Source organism: Lucilia sericata, unplaced genomic scaffold (genome assembly GCF_015586225.1).
Source record: "Lucilia sericata isolate MDLA Ls3-8-SP2 unplaced genomic scaffold, ASM1558622v1 Contig000949F_arrow, whole genome shotgun sequence".
In the NCBI taxonomy this organism is placed as follows: domain Eukaryota; kingdom Metazoa; phylum Arthropoda; class Insecta; order Diptera; family Calliphoridae; genus Lucilia; species Lucilia sericata.
The window spans coordinates 52,501-68,758 of NW_023994934.1; the positions used below are offsets into that span (position 1 = coordinate 52,501).

The window sequence follows — 16,258 nt, forward strand, 5'->3', positions numbered from 1 at the left end:
TAGATAGATAGATAGATAGATAGATAGATAGATAGATAGATAGATAGATAGATAGATAGATAGATAGATAGATAGATAGATAGATAGATCGATAGATAGATAGATACATAGATAGATCGATAGACAGATAGATAGATAGATAGATAGATAGATAGATAGATAGATAGATAGATAGATAGATAGATAGATAGATCGATAGATAGATAGATACATAGATAGATCGATAGATGGATCTATCGATGGAGATAGATCGATAGACTTTTGAAACATTATTAAGATATTCGAGACACAATTGACCCTCCAATACGTTCAATGCATAAAAACAGCAAACAGCTGATTGTCAACCGGCTCACATACCACTATAAAAACTCCCATAATTCCGGTAACAAAATGAACAAGTTATTTTCCAGATTGTACAGATTAGAACAACAAACTTCTTGTTACTTGTTTTCAAGCCGGCAAACAGCATTAACACTCTCGGCAAATTGCAATAAATTCGAAAATAAACGTAGATATTCAAAAATGCCGAATGAAAAAAATGTATATGTTACTAGACCAGATGTGGCGACCATAGGTTTGGATTTATTGAAAAAAGAGTAAGTTAAAACAGAGTGCAAGCAAGTGTGTTTGTGGTTTAAAAAAATTGTATTTTTAAGATGTAATGTCACCACATGGAGTGAACCAAACCCAGTGCCACGCGAGGAACTTTTAAAGCAAATCAAAGGCAAAGATGCTCTATTCTGCGCTCTTACCGATAAAATAGATGCCGAAGTTATTGCTGCCGCCGGTCCCCAGCTAAAATGTATTTCAACCATTAGTGTGGGCTATGAACATATAGATTTAGAGGCCTGCAAAAAGAATGGCATACGTGTCGGTTATACACCCGATGTCCTAACAGATGCCACAGCCGAATTGACTTTAGCTTTGTTGTTATCTGTAAACAGACGTTTATTTGAGGCTAATAAGGAAGTCTATAATGGTGGCTGGAAATCATGGGCACCCAGCTGGATGTGTGGTCAGGGTTTGAAAGGTTCTCGTGTGGGTCTCTTTGGTTTTGGTCGTATTGGTCAGGAGATAGCCAGTCGTTTGGTGCCCTTTAAACCTTCCCTTATCACCTACACCACACGCACTCAACGTCCCGAAGAAGCCAAGAAAGTGCAAGCCACCTATGTATCTTTCGAGGAAATGTTGAAAGAATCTGATTTCATTATAGCCTGTTGTGCCTTAACACCCGAAACTAAGGAAATCTTCAATTCTTCAGCTTTTGGTCAAATGAAAAAGAATTGCATTTTTATAAATATATCACGTGGTGCTGTGGTGGATCAGAAAGCTTTGTATGAAGCTCTTAAGGAGAAACGTATTATGGCAGCTGGTTTGGATGTTACCACACCCGAACCTTTGCCCTTGGATGATCCTCTCTTGACCTTGGATAATATTGTGGTTTTGCCTCATATCGGCAGTGCCGATACTAATACACGCACTGAAATGTCACGTATTACAGCTGTGAATATTTTGTCCGGTCTAAAGGGTGAAAAAATGTTGGCTGAAGTTGTAATTTAAATAAACAGGAGAATTGTGCGACTAGCAATGAATTACAAATAAAGTTTACAAGAGTTTTGTGGCAATTTTTAATAAATAGTGGATTTTATAAAATGAAATCGTCACCTGAAATGCAAAAGGGCGTAACAACACTTTTGCAAATTTTACAACAGAATTTCTAATTGTTATTGTAATTTTGAAAAAAATTTTCTCCAAAATTTTCGTATTTTCTTTTTTATCTGAAACAAACATTGATTTAACTTTTATTTTTCACACCTAAAAAAAATGTTTCACTTTTAACATTCTTGTAAAATTTTGTGAAATTATTTGTTTGTGTTTTTAAAATCAAAAATCTCCTAAAACTACGTTAAAGTTTAGAAATTAAAAAAAAGTTCAGTATAAAATTTAATCCTCTCCTGGAGGCAAAGGTTGATTAACATCATGCACTCCGCCCGCTGCCTGACCATCTGGAGAACGAACACGCAAGGGTACAGGTACCGTGGTAACTGTAGATATAGTGGAAATTTCCATAGGTTCATCCACTTCCTTTTTAATATTTTCCACTGAAATAAAGCCACCGGTGTCATCCTTTTCAAATAAAGAAAATAAACATTATTTAACCCAATTTTTGAAACATAAAACCACTTACCGTTATAAAAACATCTACAGCTTTACCCGTTATGATATCCATTATTTGTGGTGTTATACCCGACATAGGCTCCTCCTCTATACTTTGAGCATATTCAATTAAAAGTGGCCTTAAGTCAGGACACTGCTCGAGGGCATTCATTAATTGTTGTGGTGGCAAATGCAACATAATGGGCAGTGAAGAAGGTTTTAAACGTTGTAAACACTTGAGAAAACCCTCCCATATGACCTTTTGACGCCATACTTGTTTGAGGATTAAACGTTGCAATATATTTAAAACAAAATTAGCCATGCGTGGATATAAGGTCAAACTTTGTATAATGGTACGCATAAGCAACGTAGGTATGGGTACAATTTCCACCAACTGCTGCAGAACACCAATCAGTACTTCCTGGGTGAAAACCTCCTTTTCCGCTAAACACAAAGAAGTGGCCTTGACTATACACTTCAAATCACATTCATTAATATCAATGGTATGTAGAGCCACCAATATATCAGTAGGGGTGGTGGCCATAGTTTGATTTGCAAACTCTGCTCCTATGCTAAGCAAACGATTGAAGACTTCCTTAACTACTACCTGATTAAGTTTTATTAATTTTGGCAAAGCAGAGAGTATCTCTTGACGCGTCAAACCACTGAGTATGGGTATTAAAACCCTTACATCTTTAATTTTATTTTGATGCAATTCCTTAACCCTTAACACCAGTTCAGGGGCAGGCGTAGCTTGTCTTTCGGTTAGTATATAAATTATGCGTATAATTAAGGTTTCGCAGCCCTTGGGTGAATCTTCTATCAATTGCAATAGTAAGGGATTTTCAGCACCTAACTTTTTAATGGCCGGATCTATGGATCTCAATATAGTACGTTTCAAATCTGCTGAGGTATTGCTATATATTTGGGTTAATTTTTCCAAATACAATTCCGCTTTATAAGGAGCCAAAGTCAATAGCATAATGAGACATATTTTGGCAATTTCTTCCCTCCAGGCGGTTTCTATACCGGGTCTACCATATTCCTCACCAAATATGCTAGCCGGTGGTATTTCTTTTTCCAAATAAGAAGCCAACTCTAAAGCGAATTCGTCTATGCGAGCGGTTAACAGTTTTTGGGTAGTGTATAGGGTAACCATATGCTCCAAGGCTTTTTCTCTTATATCCAACCTCTCGTGTACGCAAAAGTTTAGCAAATGCCTTAAAAACTTTGCCTTGCGTGGTGGTCTTAAAATGGCCAATTCTTTTAGCAAATCCAAACCATAAGCGGAATATTCTTCCATTAAAATCAATTTCAGTAAAGGTTTCAAACTTTCATCGGGCAATAAGGGAGCCTCTAAGTACACCCTCCTCAACAGTAATATTTTGTCTCTTAACTCACATTTATTTATAATGCCCATAATGATTTGTCCCAATAGCTCATTGTAGGCATGGTCAGGACGATTTTCAGATTTAACATAGGAATGTCTAGTGAAACCTTGTAATAAACAATATTCTTCATATAACCAGGAAAAGGCTAAATCTATCCGTTGCTTAATATCCATCATGATAAATTCAAAGATAAAATAACGTACATTATCGGGAAATGTGGCTGCCATAACAGTTAAAATTTTTCTTCTCTTGGCCGAAACACCGCCCACTATACACTGACGTTCGGCATGCAGTATACGTTTTACAGCATCCATAAGGAATTTTTCCTTTAAAGGTCTTGGGAAAGGTTTGGTAATTTCTTGTAATTTTAAAGCTTTGGCTTTTTGTTTCATGCGTTCAATGAGTTCTTGTTCGCCTTTCATACGTTCCATATTTTCTCTCAGCTTTTTAGTAGCTTCCTCCTTACGCTGCTGTTCATCATCCAGGGTTACAGCTTCGGCGCCAGAGGGCTCTTCCACTTCCATTACTTCTTCAATGGCTTTATTGGTGGTTACTTTATCTTTTCTTAAAACTTTCATGGGCACCTCTTTGGTAAAGGCTGCCGAGCCGGGACCTATTTTCTGCTCAGTCATTTGCTGTCCTAATAAATTGGAGATTTTCGAAACCTGTTGGGCTATAGATAAATCCTTAATGGGCGTATATTCCTGCAAAAACTTTTCTGGCGCTGTATCCGGCAATTTAGGTAAATATTCCACCACCAAATTAACCACGGTATTCGTGGAACGCAAATGTTCTGCCAGAAATTTCTCATTAACTTTAGTAGATTTTTGTCGTTGTTTTTCCAACTCTTCCTCATCCACCACCATCTCCTGAGTTTCATCTTTATCATCAGTTTGTGCCTTGCCCAAACGCATTTTCTTGTGTAAATTACTGGTAGCATTTTCCAAAATACGTTTCTGTCTTCTCATCTGCTCCTGTTTATCCATTTTTGGTATAGCTCTTTGCACTTCACCCTGAGAGGCTCCCAAATCGCTTAACAAATGTTTTATAACCGATTGATACTCGTACGAACCCTTATTCTTAAGTAAAGCCATCAATTGCATTTTTAAACTTTTTCTCACCGAACTAACTTGTGAATCTGTTAGAGTGGGTGGCAAATTGGAATTTAAGCTTTTAAAAGCCTCTATCACAGGACTCATAAGGCTGGGTCTTAACTTGGCTATAGTGCAGAGACTACCCGTACAAGCTATTAGATTCACCGAGGAAATATGTGTGGCCGCATGAAATTTCAATAGAATATCAAAAATATTGAGAGCCTCCTCTTCCAACTTTTTACGCTTAATAATTTTGAGATTTTCTGGTATATTTTCCAAGGAAAAATCATTTTCCCTCTTTTGGCTATCTTCATCGGGATAGCTTTGCAACACCACCACACCCTCCAGAAACTTGATGGCATTTGTACGTATGCCATCATTTTCATTGTCTATAAGATCAAGAATTTGTGCCTTAATCAAACTCAAAACATTCCAGGCCTGTTCACAACTGTCCGTTAATTCTTGTTGACTACATATCCATTGTAAGCCATTTTTATAAATGCTACCAGAAGCCTGTATAACACGCTTGATTACTTGGGGAGAACGATCACGCAACAGCATGGATATAACATTGACCACTTGACCCAAATACTCAACTTTTACTTTGCTGCAATCGGACACAGATTAGGTGATAGTTTGATTGGGAAGTTAGTTTTTCAACTTACCATATTTGTTCCATAAAACCCACCACCTGTTTGCGAACATCCATGTTGGTATCATGAGCTAAAGATAAAATGTGTTCTAAAAACTCTTCCAACAGCTCAACACAAGAACTCATAATGGTTTCTTGGATTTTAACCAACAATTCACATTTTACTTGTGGTTCCGATGTGTTGATATCGTTGATCCATTCCACCACCTAGTGAAGAGAAATACATTTTAGAGGAAAAAGAATATGTAATGATAAAAGTCTACATCATACTCAGAAAGTGTTTCCGAGATTTTTGGCTACTTACACGAGCTCTAGCGTTGGCTGTCTTTTCATCTGTAAACAAGTTAACAGTTTCACTGAGAAACTGGGAACGGCCCAATATGGGATCCATTTTGTAATAAACAATACCAACACTTTTGTTAAAAAAGAAACTAAATTATCTTAAAATTTAACCAATTATAAATAAAAATTTAGGAATTCAAAGCCGGCCGTTAAAGTCCTGTGCAGACAAACATTAACAGCGTCGGCTAAAACTAAAAATTTTGGCGGCGACTTAAAATTGGCTGTTAGCTGTTAGAGTTCTCAGTTTTTAAAATTTTCAACGGTATTTTAATAGATTAATTTTTCGTTCCACTCTTATTTTACAACTTACTCTGACAAACATGAATAACAAATTAGAAATTTGTCAATTTTCAAAAATAAACAAAAATTTCGCCATTTTTATTCATTCTATCGTTCCAAAAATAAACCCTACAATTTCAACAAATCTGCGAACTGCAGCAAACTTCACTTTTTTATATGAAGTTTTTCAATAAGTAAGAGGAGGGGTCCGTGAACAAAAATATTCCGTTAGGAATGTACATGTTTGTGTGTTGAACGCAGCAAAACTTGCTGCGGCTCCAAAATTGCATGCAAAATTTTTTCAGAGCTTGGATATTTTATACGTGTTTGTATGTGGAACGCAGCAAATATGCTGCCAAAGAACAATATATACACACAACTTGGCAGCACTTACGTGTTGCAATACTTTCTCAATTTTGACATTTCGCTGTCAATGTTTTTTTTTGTGAATAATTTTTGCAAACTTGGTGACACTGAGTCAATAATGAATTGATTTTCATTTCTATAAATTTTTTTGGAAAAAATTCGTAATGAAGATTTATTAATTAATGTGTCTATTAATTAATCACATACTTTGAAACTTAAAATTAAACAGTGTTAGAATACCAAGATATTAAAGCGAATTATTTCATTATAGAAATATACGAAAAACAACGACTGCAAGACAAGTGAAAAGTACGAAAAAAAAGAAAAAAATACTTCAAAAAGAGGCAAAAGCAAAAAAAAGTTAAAAAACACTCATACGCCTTAAAGACAGCAGTAGAAAAAGCAACAACTACAACAACATTAAGGAAGAGATTAAAACGCGAAACGATCATCGAGCAAACGAAAAGCAAAGAAAAATAAATAAAACGAGAAAATCCAATAAAGTACCGACTACTGGACTGCTACCAGACAGAGGCAGTTCTGGAGACTTAGAAGAAGACGAAAGGAAGGCAGGCACACATAAACATAGTAAAAATAAATCCATAGAGAAATATACAAATAAATAAAAGAAAAAGCCTCCAATCAAGGCCAGCATAGTGAAAAAGAAGAAACTAAATAAAATAAACAAAAATTAGCCGACATTAATTGAAATTTAAACGAACCTATAGCACAATTGGCAAACAAAACACATACACAGTGAGCAGAGGGAGCAGACACCGGCTTAGTTTGCAAAACACACACATCGCTAGTGGAGGCGTTTGACGCAGCCACTCAGCTGTCAATGTCCGGTAATCAAGCACAAGCCGGCAATAATGTCGGTGTTGGCGGTGGCAGTGGGGGTAGTGCCGGAGGCAATGGCGGAAGTGGCGGTGGAGGTGGTGGTGGAAGCGGTGCCGGTAGCAGTGGTGGCAGTTCATCACAACATTTACAGCATCATCAGCAACAACAGCAGCAGCAGCACACACCACCACAGATAATAGCTGGTATTACTGCGGGTACGACAACATCAACCTCTACTATGGCTGTGGCTGGTTCTAGTTCATCAGCAGATGCCCTCAATATGGCAGCTGATTCTTCACCGCGCGAGTCTGGTGACGATTCGGAAGATGAGAGTGAAATTCTCGAAGAATCCCCTTGCGGGAGATGGTTAAAGCGGCGCGAGGAAGTCGATCAACGCGATGTCCCCGGTATCGATTGTGTCCATCTGGCTATGGACACCGAGGAGGGTGTAGAAGTCGTCTGGAATGAGGTGCAATATGCCAGTCTACAGGAGCTTAAGTCGCAGGAAGACAAAATGCGTCAAGTCTTTGACAATCTTCTACAATTGGACCACCAAAACATAGTCAAATTCCATCGCTATTGGACAGATACAAAAAATCCCGACCGGCCGCGCGTTATATTCATAACGGAATTTATGTCGTCTGGTTCTTTAAAACAGTTCCTTAAACGTACCAAACGCAACGCCAAACGTCTACCCCTAGAGGCCTGGCGTCGTTGGTGCACACAGATTTTATCTGCGCTCAACTATTTGCATTCCTGCATACCGCCCATCATCCACGGCAACCTAACCTGTGATAGCATTTTCATCCAACACAATGGTCTCGTTAAAATCGGCACCGTTGTACCCGATGCGGTCCACTACAGTGTCCGCCATCAGCAGCACAAGGACGTCGAACAGGCTGCTCAGCACTTTATAGCCCCCGAATATGGTGCTGCCGAACAGCTAACTGCCGCCGCCGATATTTACGCCTTCGGCATGTGTGCCCTTGAGATGGCCGCCCTCGAGATCCAAAATAGTGCTGGAGAAACATCCACCACCATCAATGAAGAGACAATATTAAGGACAATTAATAGTCTAGAACATGATCTACAAAGGGATTTAATATTTAAGTGCTTGCGGAGAAATCCATCCGAGAGGCCAAATGCCAGTGATATACTTTTTCATCCGCTACTATTTGAGGTGAGTGAGTAATTGTTTAAATATCTCTACAGAATATGTCGGTATGTGCATATGTTTGTATGTCTATAACTCTGTCTGTCCATACATACGGCCGTCCGTCTGTTTCTGTGCACTATGTATATTTTGCTGTCATTTTGTTGTTGCTGTTATCTGTGTGTGTTTTGTTTTTCTCTTTTTTTGCAAATTTATTTTTTCATAGTTTCTTTATCCATATGTGTGTGTTGTATTGATGAAGAAAATAATGAAAAAAATAACTACAGCAACAACAATAAACGACAGCAGCAGCAGTACAAACACCAACAACAGCAAGAACAACAAATTGTATATAGGACATTGTTGTAGCTGACTAATCAAAGTCAATGGTATGGTGTTTTCTCTTTAAGGGCCAATCTTTAGGTGAACGATTAGCGATTAAATTAAAATTAATCCTTGAAAGTTGTTTTTGAGTATTCAGTTCATTCTGTTGGCTAATTTAAGCGCCCAATGCAGGTGGTTTAAACTTGAGCAAGAAATGCAAAAGTCTAAACAACTTATGCAAAAAATTTATACAATTTTTATAAAAATTAACAATAAAATGTTTTATTTATTGATTATTATAAATTGTGGAGACTTTAAAATAATTTGTTTTTATTTTTAAGCTAAGTTTGCGTTAATTTTCATATTACACTTACAGTTGTCTTCTTCTTTTTTTTTATAAAACATGCATGGTTTTGATAGCAAACAGAGACGATTTCTGTTGTTTTATATGGCAACATTGCGAAGTTAATTTTGTACTCAAAAACATCAAAGAGGATTAATATTAGATTAAATTTATTTTTAGTTTAACTAATCTGTTTATTTATCAGCATTTTAATTGCCAACTTAAAAACCCGCTCTAAATGGCACTATTATATATTGCATACCTTAAGGATTTCAAAAATGCTCTTAGGGCAAAAGCTAAGGGAATTTTTGTGTAATTTCTTTTAATCGTAAAAAGAAACTTTTATTTAATTTTGATTTAAATTACAACAACAAATTGTTAAGGGGATGCTTATTATGCTTTAAGGCAGATAAAACGAATACAAATATTAATATTATTGAAAAAAAGTTTGATATTTTAGAGAGAAGAAAATTTCGTTATTTTGATTAATGAAATATCTAAAGAGAAGTTTATAAATAAATGTTAAATTCAATTTAGTAAAGTATTTGTTGTTTCCTTTTCCAATAGAAACGTTTTTGTATAATTTTTGAATGAGATACTTACATTAGATAGTAGGTATTATGTCCTTTTTTAACTTTTTTTTTTTTTAATTTCAACTAATTTAAAATAATAATGTCCTTGTCTAATATTATTATGAAATTTATTACAAAGAAGATTTCAAATTTATTGATTCCTAAAAGTATATTGTAACTTTTTTTGTAAAACCATTTAAATCAGCCTGCAGTATGCATATGTATAAATTTTACATTTTCTCCTTACATATAGACAGACCATCCGACAACTAGCAGTAGTAGTAACCATTATTTGTTTAGTTAGATTGTATAATGCTAGTTATATTTGTATTTGTCATTGAACTTTTCATTTAATAAAATGACCTCTAATATGGAATCTTTTCTACGACGACAAACTGATTCAACCTTCATTAGTAATTGAATTATAAGAAGAAAGCGGGCTAACAAATAAAAAATATAATAAAGCAACAAATTGAAATATTACAAACACTTGTAATGGCGCAGAGCTAATGTTTTTTTTTTTTTTTTTTTTTTTATGGATTTATTTAAGAGTTAAATAATAAGACTATTCTTAACTAGCAAATAAATTAAATTTCTTTAGCTTAATGACATAATAAATATTTAAACGCGTTTAAGGTGTAAATACACATTTGAGGAATTAAATAAGATTTTATTGTTATTTTTCAAAGATGATTTTAAAAGCTAATAAGCTGCATATGTTGTCTAGAGTTGTTTGCTTTTGGCATGAGTTTAGCTTAAGTAAATATTTGCAAAAAAACTTTGTTTTTAATAATATATGTAAATAGTTTGATATACAAACTAAACTCTATATTTTTATCCACTTATTCATAAAGAAGATTTTATTTTATAAAAGGTTTATAAAACAAAATTTCCATTTTTTTAAATTTCGAAATTACATTCGAAATGTTTAAAGAAAATATCCTAAATAAGCTGAAAATTTAAAATGTTGAAATTTTCGAATTCATTTAAGAAAATAACTGAATAAGACATATTTTTGGGATTTCGAAATAATGTTCGAATTTTTCGAAAAACAAAATATTTTTGCCTTCGAATCAGTTTTTATGCAAAAAAATAGTTTTTCACAAAAAAAAAAACATTTTAAAATCAAATCTTTTAAAACTTTGAAAGATGCAATTCTTTTGAAGATTTATTTATTCCCATTTAGTAATGAATTGAAATCATAATAAGTGTTTGTGTTTATATGTTCTTTAATAATAAAACCTAAATGTTTTGTTTATCTTGTATTGTTTTTCCCCCTGGTTTTCTTGACATTTTTTCACTTTCTCTCTTCCCCTTTTGTTGTCTCACAAAACAGGTGCATTCATTGAAACTACTGGCTGCCCATTGTTTAATCTTTTCGCCTAAGAATCGTACAATGTTTTCGGAAACTGTTATCGATGGCATGATGCAAAAATACAATCGTCCCGATGTCGTAATGGCTCATATAAAATGGACCAGCAGCATAGAAGAGGAGATACAACAGACTGCTGAGGCTGCCGCCTCAACACCCGAAGAACAACAGGCCGAACAGCAACAACAAAAACAAAAAGTTTCCAGAATAACAATCAAAGAATATCGTTTATCGGATGTGCCATCGGCAGATAAATTGGAAAAGTTTGTGGAAGATGTTAAATTTGGTGTTTATCCCTTGACATCGTTTAGTGGCAAGAAACCACCACATTTCCGTTCAAGGGCTGCTTCACCAGAACGTGCTGATTCCGTTAAGTCGGCCACACCGGAGCCGGTTGACATTGAATCACGTCGTATTGTCAATATGATGTGTAGTGTCAAGAAACTAAAGGAGGGCAGTAGTGATATACTCATGACCATACTACTGCGCATGGATGATAAAATGAATCGTCAGCTATCGTGTGATGTTACCGAAAACGATACGGCCTCTGATTTGACACAAGAATTGGTGCGTCTCGGCTTTGTGCATATAGATGATCAAGATAAGATACAGGCTCTGCTAGAGGAAACATTGCGCAGTACTTTTTCGGAGGGTGGAGCCGCCTATGGTGAATATGGAGCTCAGGAGCGTACATTTAGTGCTACAATAAATGAACCCAGCAGCAGTAGCAATGTTAACGTCAACACTGCAACAAGCAATAATAATAACAACAACAGTAGCAACAATAACAATAATGCCATAATTATAACAAAGACATTACCAGCCAATCCTAGTGTAACATCCCTTAGTCAAATGGATAGAAATTGGTCTATAGCCGATTCTGATGCTGCCGCGGCTACAGCATCTCTAATGCTGCAAGCACAAAATCAGGCACAGGTCCAGATGCAGCCACAACAACAGCAACAATTGACAACAACTGCTTTAACATCGCCCATGCCACCAACTGCGGCAGCTGCTACAGCTTTGGGTTTGACCGGTACTGTAACAGTACCTATGGTAGATCCCTTGGCCGGACATGTTATGTATGTGCCACATGAGCAAATACAACAACAGCAACAATTACAGCAACAACAACAGCAGCAGCAACAGTTACAGCAACAGCAACAACAACATCATCCCCAACACCAACATTCTCCTCCGCAGCATCTTCAACAAGCACAGCAATTACATCAACATATAGATCCCTCTATGTTATCTATGGATGTGGTTGACAATACCACTAGCCATCATCTTCAGCAGCAACAACACCAACAACAGCAGCAGCAACTTTACTTAAATCCTGCTGTAAATGCCTCTCCTCTTCATACTAACTTTTCAGCTTCTCCTATACCTACTGCAATACCTACTAACACCACCACTTCCACCTCTTCAACTACAACAATCAATTAATAGTATTTAAATAATTAAAGCAAAACAAAACCATTTTCTTCTTTCTTTTTTTTTAATCTATTATTTATAGTAAAAGAAAAAAAAAAAAAACAAGTCGAAATCAAAACAAACAAAAAATAAAAGATAAACATTAAAGAAAAGTTGAATCAATAGAAAGGTCAAAAGGATTTAATGAAGACATATAACCCAAAAACTCTAGTCCTTTATGGTTCTTTTCTTTTTTAAATACGTAAATTGATTTTAATAAAACGTCTTGTGGAAACATTCGCTAAAAAGGCAGCCAGCCAGCCTAACAAACAACCACAATCAACATCCAAATGCCATGTTATATGAAAACGCAATGATTCCTAATTTTTAAGCCATTGAAGAAAGCAGCAGCGTATATATTTTTGAATTTCTTCTCTCGAACTCTTGTCTGCAATAACTAAAGAATGATATCAACAGATAAAACAACAGTAAACGCTACATAAATAATTAAGTTAAAGGTAAGACTTTTTTGAAATACAATTAAAAATTAAATAATTTTTTGCTATTAGTTTGTTATATTTCTCTTTTTATATTGAATTTTAAACAATTAGCGAAAACTTATGCTAATTTTATTGACTTAATATTAGATTGTTTTAAACTAATGTCTTTTTTATGTTTTTAAAGAAATTTTGAAAAAAAAAACGTTGATTTTTTTAATATTTTAAACTTATTGTTGATAATTGTTGTTAAATTTCATAAAAATTTTAGAATTAATTCCTGAAAAAAAGTTCTAGAACGAGTTCAAACAGAACCACTTGAGATTCTTGAACCATGGAACTAGTGTTTTCGCCATTACTAATTCAGAGGAGTTTTACAGAAAACAGGTTTTTGTTTACACTAGTTACAGATTGGTACTACACTAGCGCTATTAACCATACCATAGAATGGACTATTGGTTAGACTATAGACTAAACCATTGATTATACTAGTCTAGACTATAGGCAAGACTATAGACAAGACTAGACTATAGACAAGACTATAGACAAGACTAGACTATAGACAAGACTATAGACAAGACTAGACTATAGACTAGACTATAGACTAGACTATAGACTAGACTATAGACTAGACTATAGACTAGACTATAGACTAGACTATAGACTAGACTATAGACTAGACTATAGACTAGACTATAGACTAGACTATAGACTAGACTATAGACTAGACTATAGACTAGACTATAGACTAGACTATAGACTAGACTATAGACTAGACTATAGACTAGACTATAGACTAGACTATAGACTAGACTATAGACTAGACTATAGACTAGACTATAGACTAGTCTATAGACTAGACTATAGACTAGACTATAGACTAGACTATAGACTAGACTATAGACTAGACTATAGACTAGACTATAGACTAGACTATAGACTAGACTATAGACTAGACTATAGACTAGACTATAGACTAGACTATAGACTAGACTATAGACTAGACTATAGACTAGACTATAGACTAGACTATAGACTAGACTATAGACTAGACTATAGACTAGACTATAGACTAGACTATAGACTAGACTATAGACTAGACTATAGACTAGACTATAGACTAGACTATAGACTAGACTATAGACTAGACTATAGACTAGACTATAGACTAGACTATAGACTAGACTATAGACTAGACTATAGACTAGACTATAGACTAGACTATAGACTAGACTATAGACTAGACTATAGACTAGACTATAGACTAGACTATAGACTAGACTATAGACTAGACTATAGACTAGACTATAGACTAGACTATAGACTAGACTATAGACTAGACTATAGACTAGACTATAGACTAGACTATAGACTAGACTATAGACTAGACTATAGACTAGACTATAGACTAGACTATAGACTAGACTATAGACTAGACTATAGACTAGACTATAGACTAGACTATAGACTAGACTATAGACTACTATAGACTAGACTATAGACTAGACTATAGACTAGACTATAGACTAGACTATAGACTAGACTATAGACTAGACTATAGACTAGACTATAGACTAGACTATAGACTAGACTATAGACTAGACTATAGACTAGACTATAGACTAGACTATAGACTAGACTATAGACTAGACTATAGACTAGACTATAGACTAGACTATAGACTAGACTATAGACTAGACTATAGACTAGACTATAGACTAGACTATAGACTAGACTATAGACTAGACTATAGACTAGACTAGACTATAGACTAGACTATAGACTAGACTATAGACTAGACTATAGACTAGACTATAGACTAGACTATAGACTAGACTATAGACTAGACTATAGACTAGACTATAGACTAGACTATAGACTAGACTATAGACTAGACTATAGACTAGACTATAGACTAGACTATAGACTAGACTATAGACTAGACTATAGACTAGACTATAGACTAGACTATAGACTAGACTATAGACTAGACTATAGACTAGTCTATAGACTAGACTATAGACTAGACTATAGACTAGACTATAGACTATATTATGGACTACATTACAGATTAGACTGTAGACTATAGAGTAAACTGTAGACTAGAATATAGACTAGACTATAGACCAGACTAAAGACTAGACTGGACTATACTATAAACTATAGACTTGACGATATTTTCTATAAATGCTCCTATATAAGGAATGATTTTGATGAATTATCTTTAGAAACCAATTTTTTATAATAAAATTTGTCACAAATTGTTTTTTTTTTTTTTTTTTTTTTTTACAAAAGTATAAAACAATCTAATATACATTTGCATCTATACAGTGTTCTTAACAATTCCAAAAATATTTCTTTCCATTTTAGTTCAAAACACTAAGAAAAACGAATGCTAAACAAACATTATTTATTTAACAACCTTTGCCTTTAATTGATAAAACTTTTGTCAAATTTATTATTTATTTTTGTTAAATTTACAAAAAAAAAAAAAAACGAAAAACAAAACATTTATAATATTTCCAACCAAAAATTTTTTTATATAATTTCTTTAAGTTTGCAAAACGAAAATTAAATTTAAAAAAACAAAATGACTCAATTTGCTCTAACAGCTCTTTAAAAAGAGTATAAACTTTTCATTTTTTTATAAACATATTTTTATTTTTAAAATAATATTAAAAAAGAAAAACTAAATATTGAGTCCAGTCACGTATTTTACTCATTTATAAATGTTTTATGTTTTATTATTACTTTTTTTTTCATAAATTAACTACAAAAAAGAGAGAGTAAGAGAAGAGGGGATGGATACTTTCATTATTAACTTAGCTGATAAGAGAGACTAAAATTAAATAAACATAACAAGAAAAAACTTAAAATATATGAGAAAAACTAAAAATGTTTTAAACTACATACATAATTTTTGATATTTATTGTCTGTTTTTTAAGTGAATTAATAATAAAAAAAAACAAAAAAGAAAGTTTTTTTAAGGAATCTTAAAAACCCCCCTAAACAAAGTAATTAAAAATTATTTTTAAATAAAAATAAAACAGATTTAAACGTAAAAAAATCAAGGCTTCCAAAAAGCAAAGACATTAAAAACTTAAATAAAAAAGCAAAATTTAAAATTAACTAAATAAATAAAAGAAAAATAACTTACTTAGATGGCTAAATATAATTTAACAACAAAAAAAAATAATTCATTAAATAAATAAAGACAAGACACACACACATTTTAAATAACTCTCCAAAAAGTTAAATGTTTCATATAAAAACAAAAACAAGAAAAATCCATTAATAAATTAAAAACAATTGTCATAAGTTTTTCGTTTTATTATTATTTACGCTGTGTAAACTATTTTAAGTATAATTTAACAAAAAAAAAAAGAAGAAAAAGTAAAATGTTTGAAAAAAAAATAAGATTTTATTTAATGACTGTGACTACTCATATTATACATTTTT

The 16,258-nt window shown here is 33.7% G+C and overlaps 3 protein-coding genes across 3 annotated transcripts; 2 read left to right on the forward strand and 1 right to left on the reverse strand.

Moving 5' to 3' along the window:
• The first annotated feature begins 338 nt into the window (after positions 1-338).
• Positions 339-1,653, forward strand: LOC119609225 (glyoxylate reductase/hydroxypyruvate reductase). The gene is made up of 2 exons (XM_037963950.1): positions 339-596; positions 657-1,653. The coding sequence occupies exons 1-2, from the start codon at positions 391-393 to the stop codon at positions 1,558-1,560; spliced, it is 1,110 nt and encodes a 369-aa protein (XP_037819878.1). The 5' UTR covers positions 339-390; the 3' UTR covers positions 1,561-1,653.
• Positions 1,627-5,877, reverse strand: LOC119609223 (symplekin). The gene is made up of 4 exons (XM_037963948.1): positions 5,599-5,877; positions 5,308-5,501; positions 2,189-5,249; positions 1,627-2,127 (listed from the first exon to the last, which is right to left on the reverse strand). Exons 1-4 carry the CDS (start codon positions 5,683-5,685, stop codon positions 1,945-1,947), a joined length of 3,525 nt encoding a protein of 1,174 aa, XP_037819876.1. The 5' UTR covers positions 5,686-5,877; the 3' UTR covers positions 1,627-1,944.
• Positions 5,878-6,356: 479 nt separating this feature from the next.
• On the forward strand, positions 6,357-15,294 carry LOC119609224 (nuclear receptor-binding protein homolog). The gene is made up of 3 exons (XM_037963949.1): positions 6,357-8,301; positions 10,850-12,819; positions 15,169-15,294. The coding sequence occupies exons 1-2, from the start codon at positions 7,123-7,125 to the stop codon at positions 12,332-12,334; spliced, it is 2,664 nt and encodes an 887-aa protein (XP_037819877.1). The 5' UTR covers positions 6,357-7,122; the 3' UTR covers positions 12,335-12,819; positions 15,169-15,294.
• Positions 15,295-16,258: the final 964 nt, after the last annotated feature.

What these genes read in the sequence shown, in the direction of transcription:
- LOC119609224 (XM_037963949.1), top strand. Translation starts at nt 7,123, where the DNA reads ATGTCCGGTAATCAAGCACAAGCCGGCAATAATGTCGGTGTTGGCGGT. An exon ending in TTCATCCGCTACTATTTGAG is followed by an intron (nt 8,302 to 10,849) that starts GTGAGTGAGTAA and finishes CTCACAAAACAG; the next exon opens with GTGCATTCATTGAAACTACT.
- LOC119609225 (XM_037963950.1), top strand. Translation starts at nt 391, where the DNA reads ATGAACAAGTTATTTTCCAGATTGTACAGATTAGAACAACAAACTTCT. An exon ending in TTGGATTTATTGAAAAAAGA is followed by an intron (nt 597 to 656) that starts GTAAGTTAAAAC and finishes TGTATTTTTAAG; the next exon opens with ATGTAATGTCACCACATGGA.
- LOC119609223 (XM_037963948.1), bottom strand. Translation starts at nt 5,685, where the DNA reads ATGGATCCCATATTGGGCCGTTCCCAGTTTCTCAGTGAAACTGTTAAC. An exon ending in CAGCCAACGCTAGAGCTCGT is followed by an intron (nt 5,502 to 5,598) that starts GTAAGTAGCCAA and finishes TCTCTTCACTAG; the next exon opens with GTGGTGGAATGGATCAACGA. An exon ending in GGTTTTATGGAACAAATATG is followed by an intron (nt 5,250 to 5,307) that starts GTAAGTTGAAAA and finishes GTCCGATTGCAG; the next exon opens with CAAAGTAAAAGTTGAGTATT.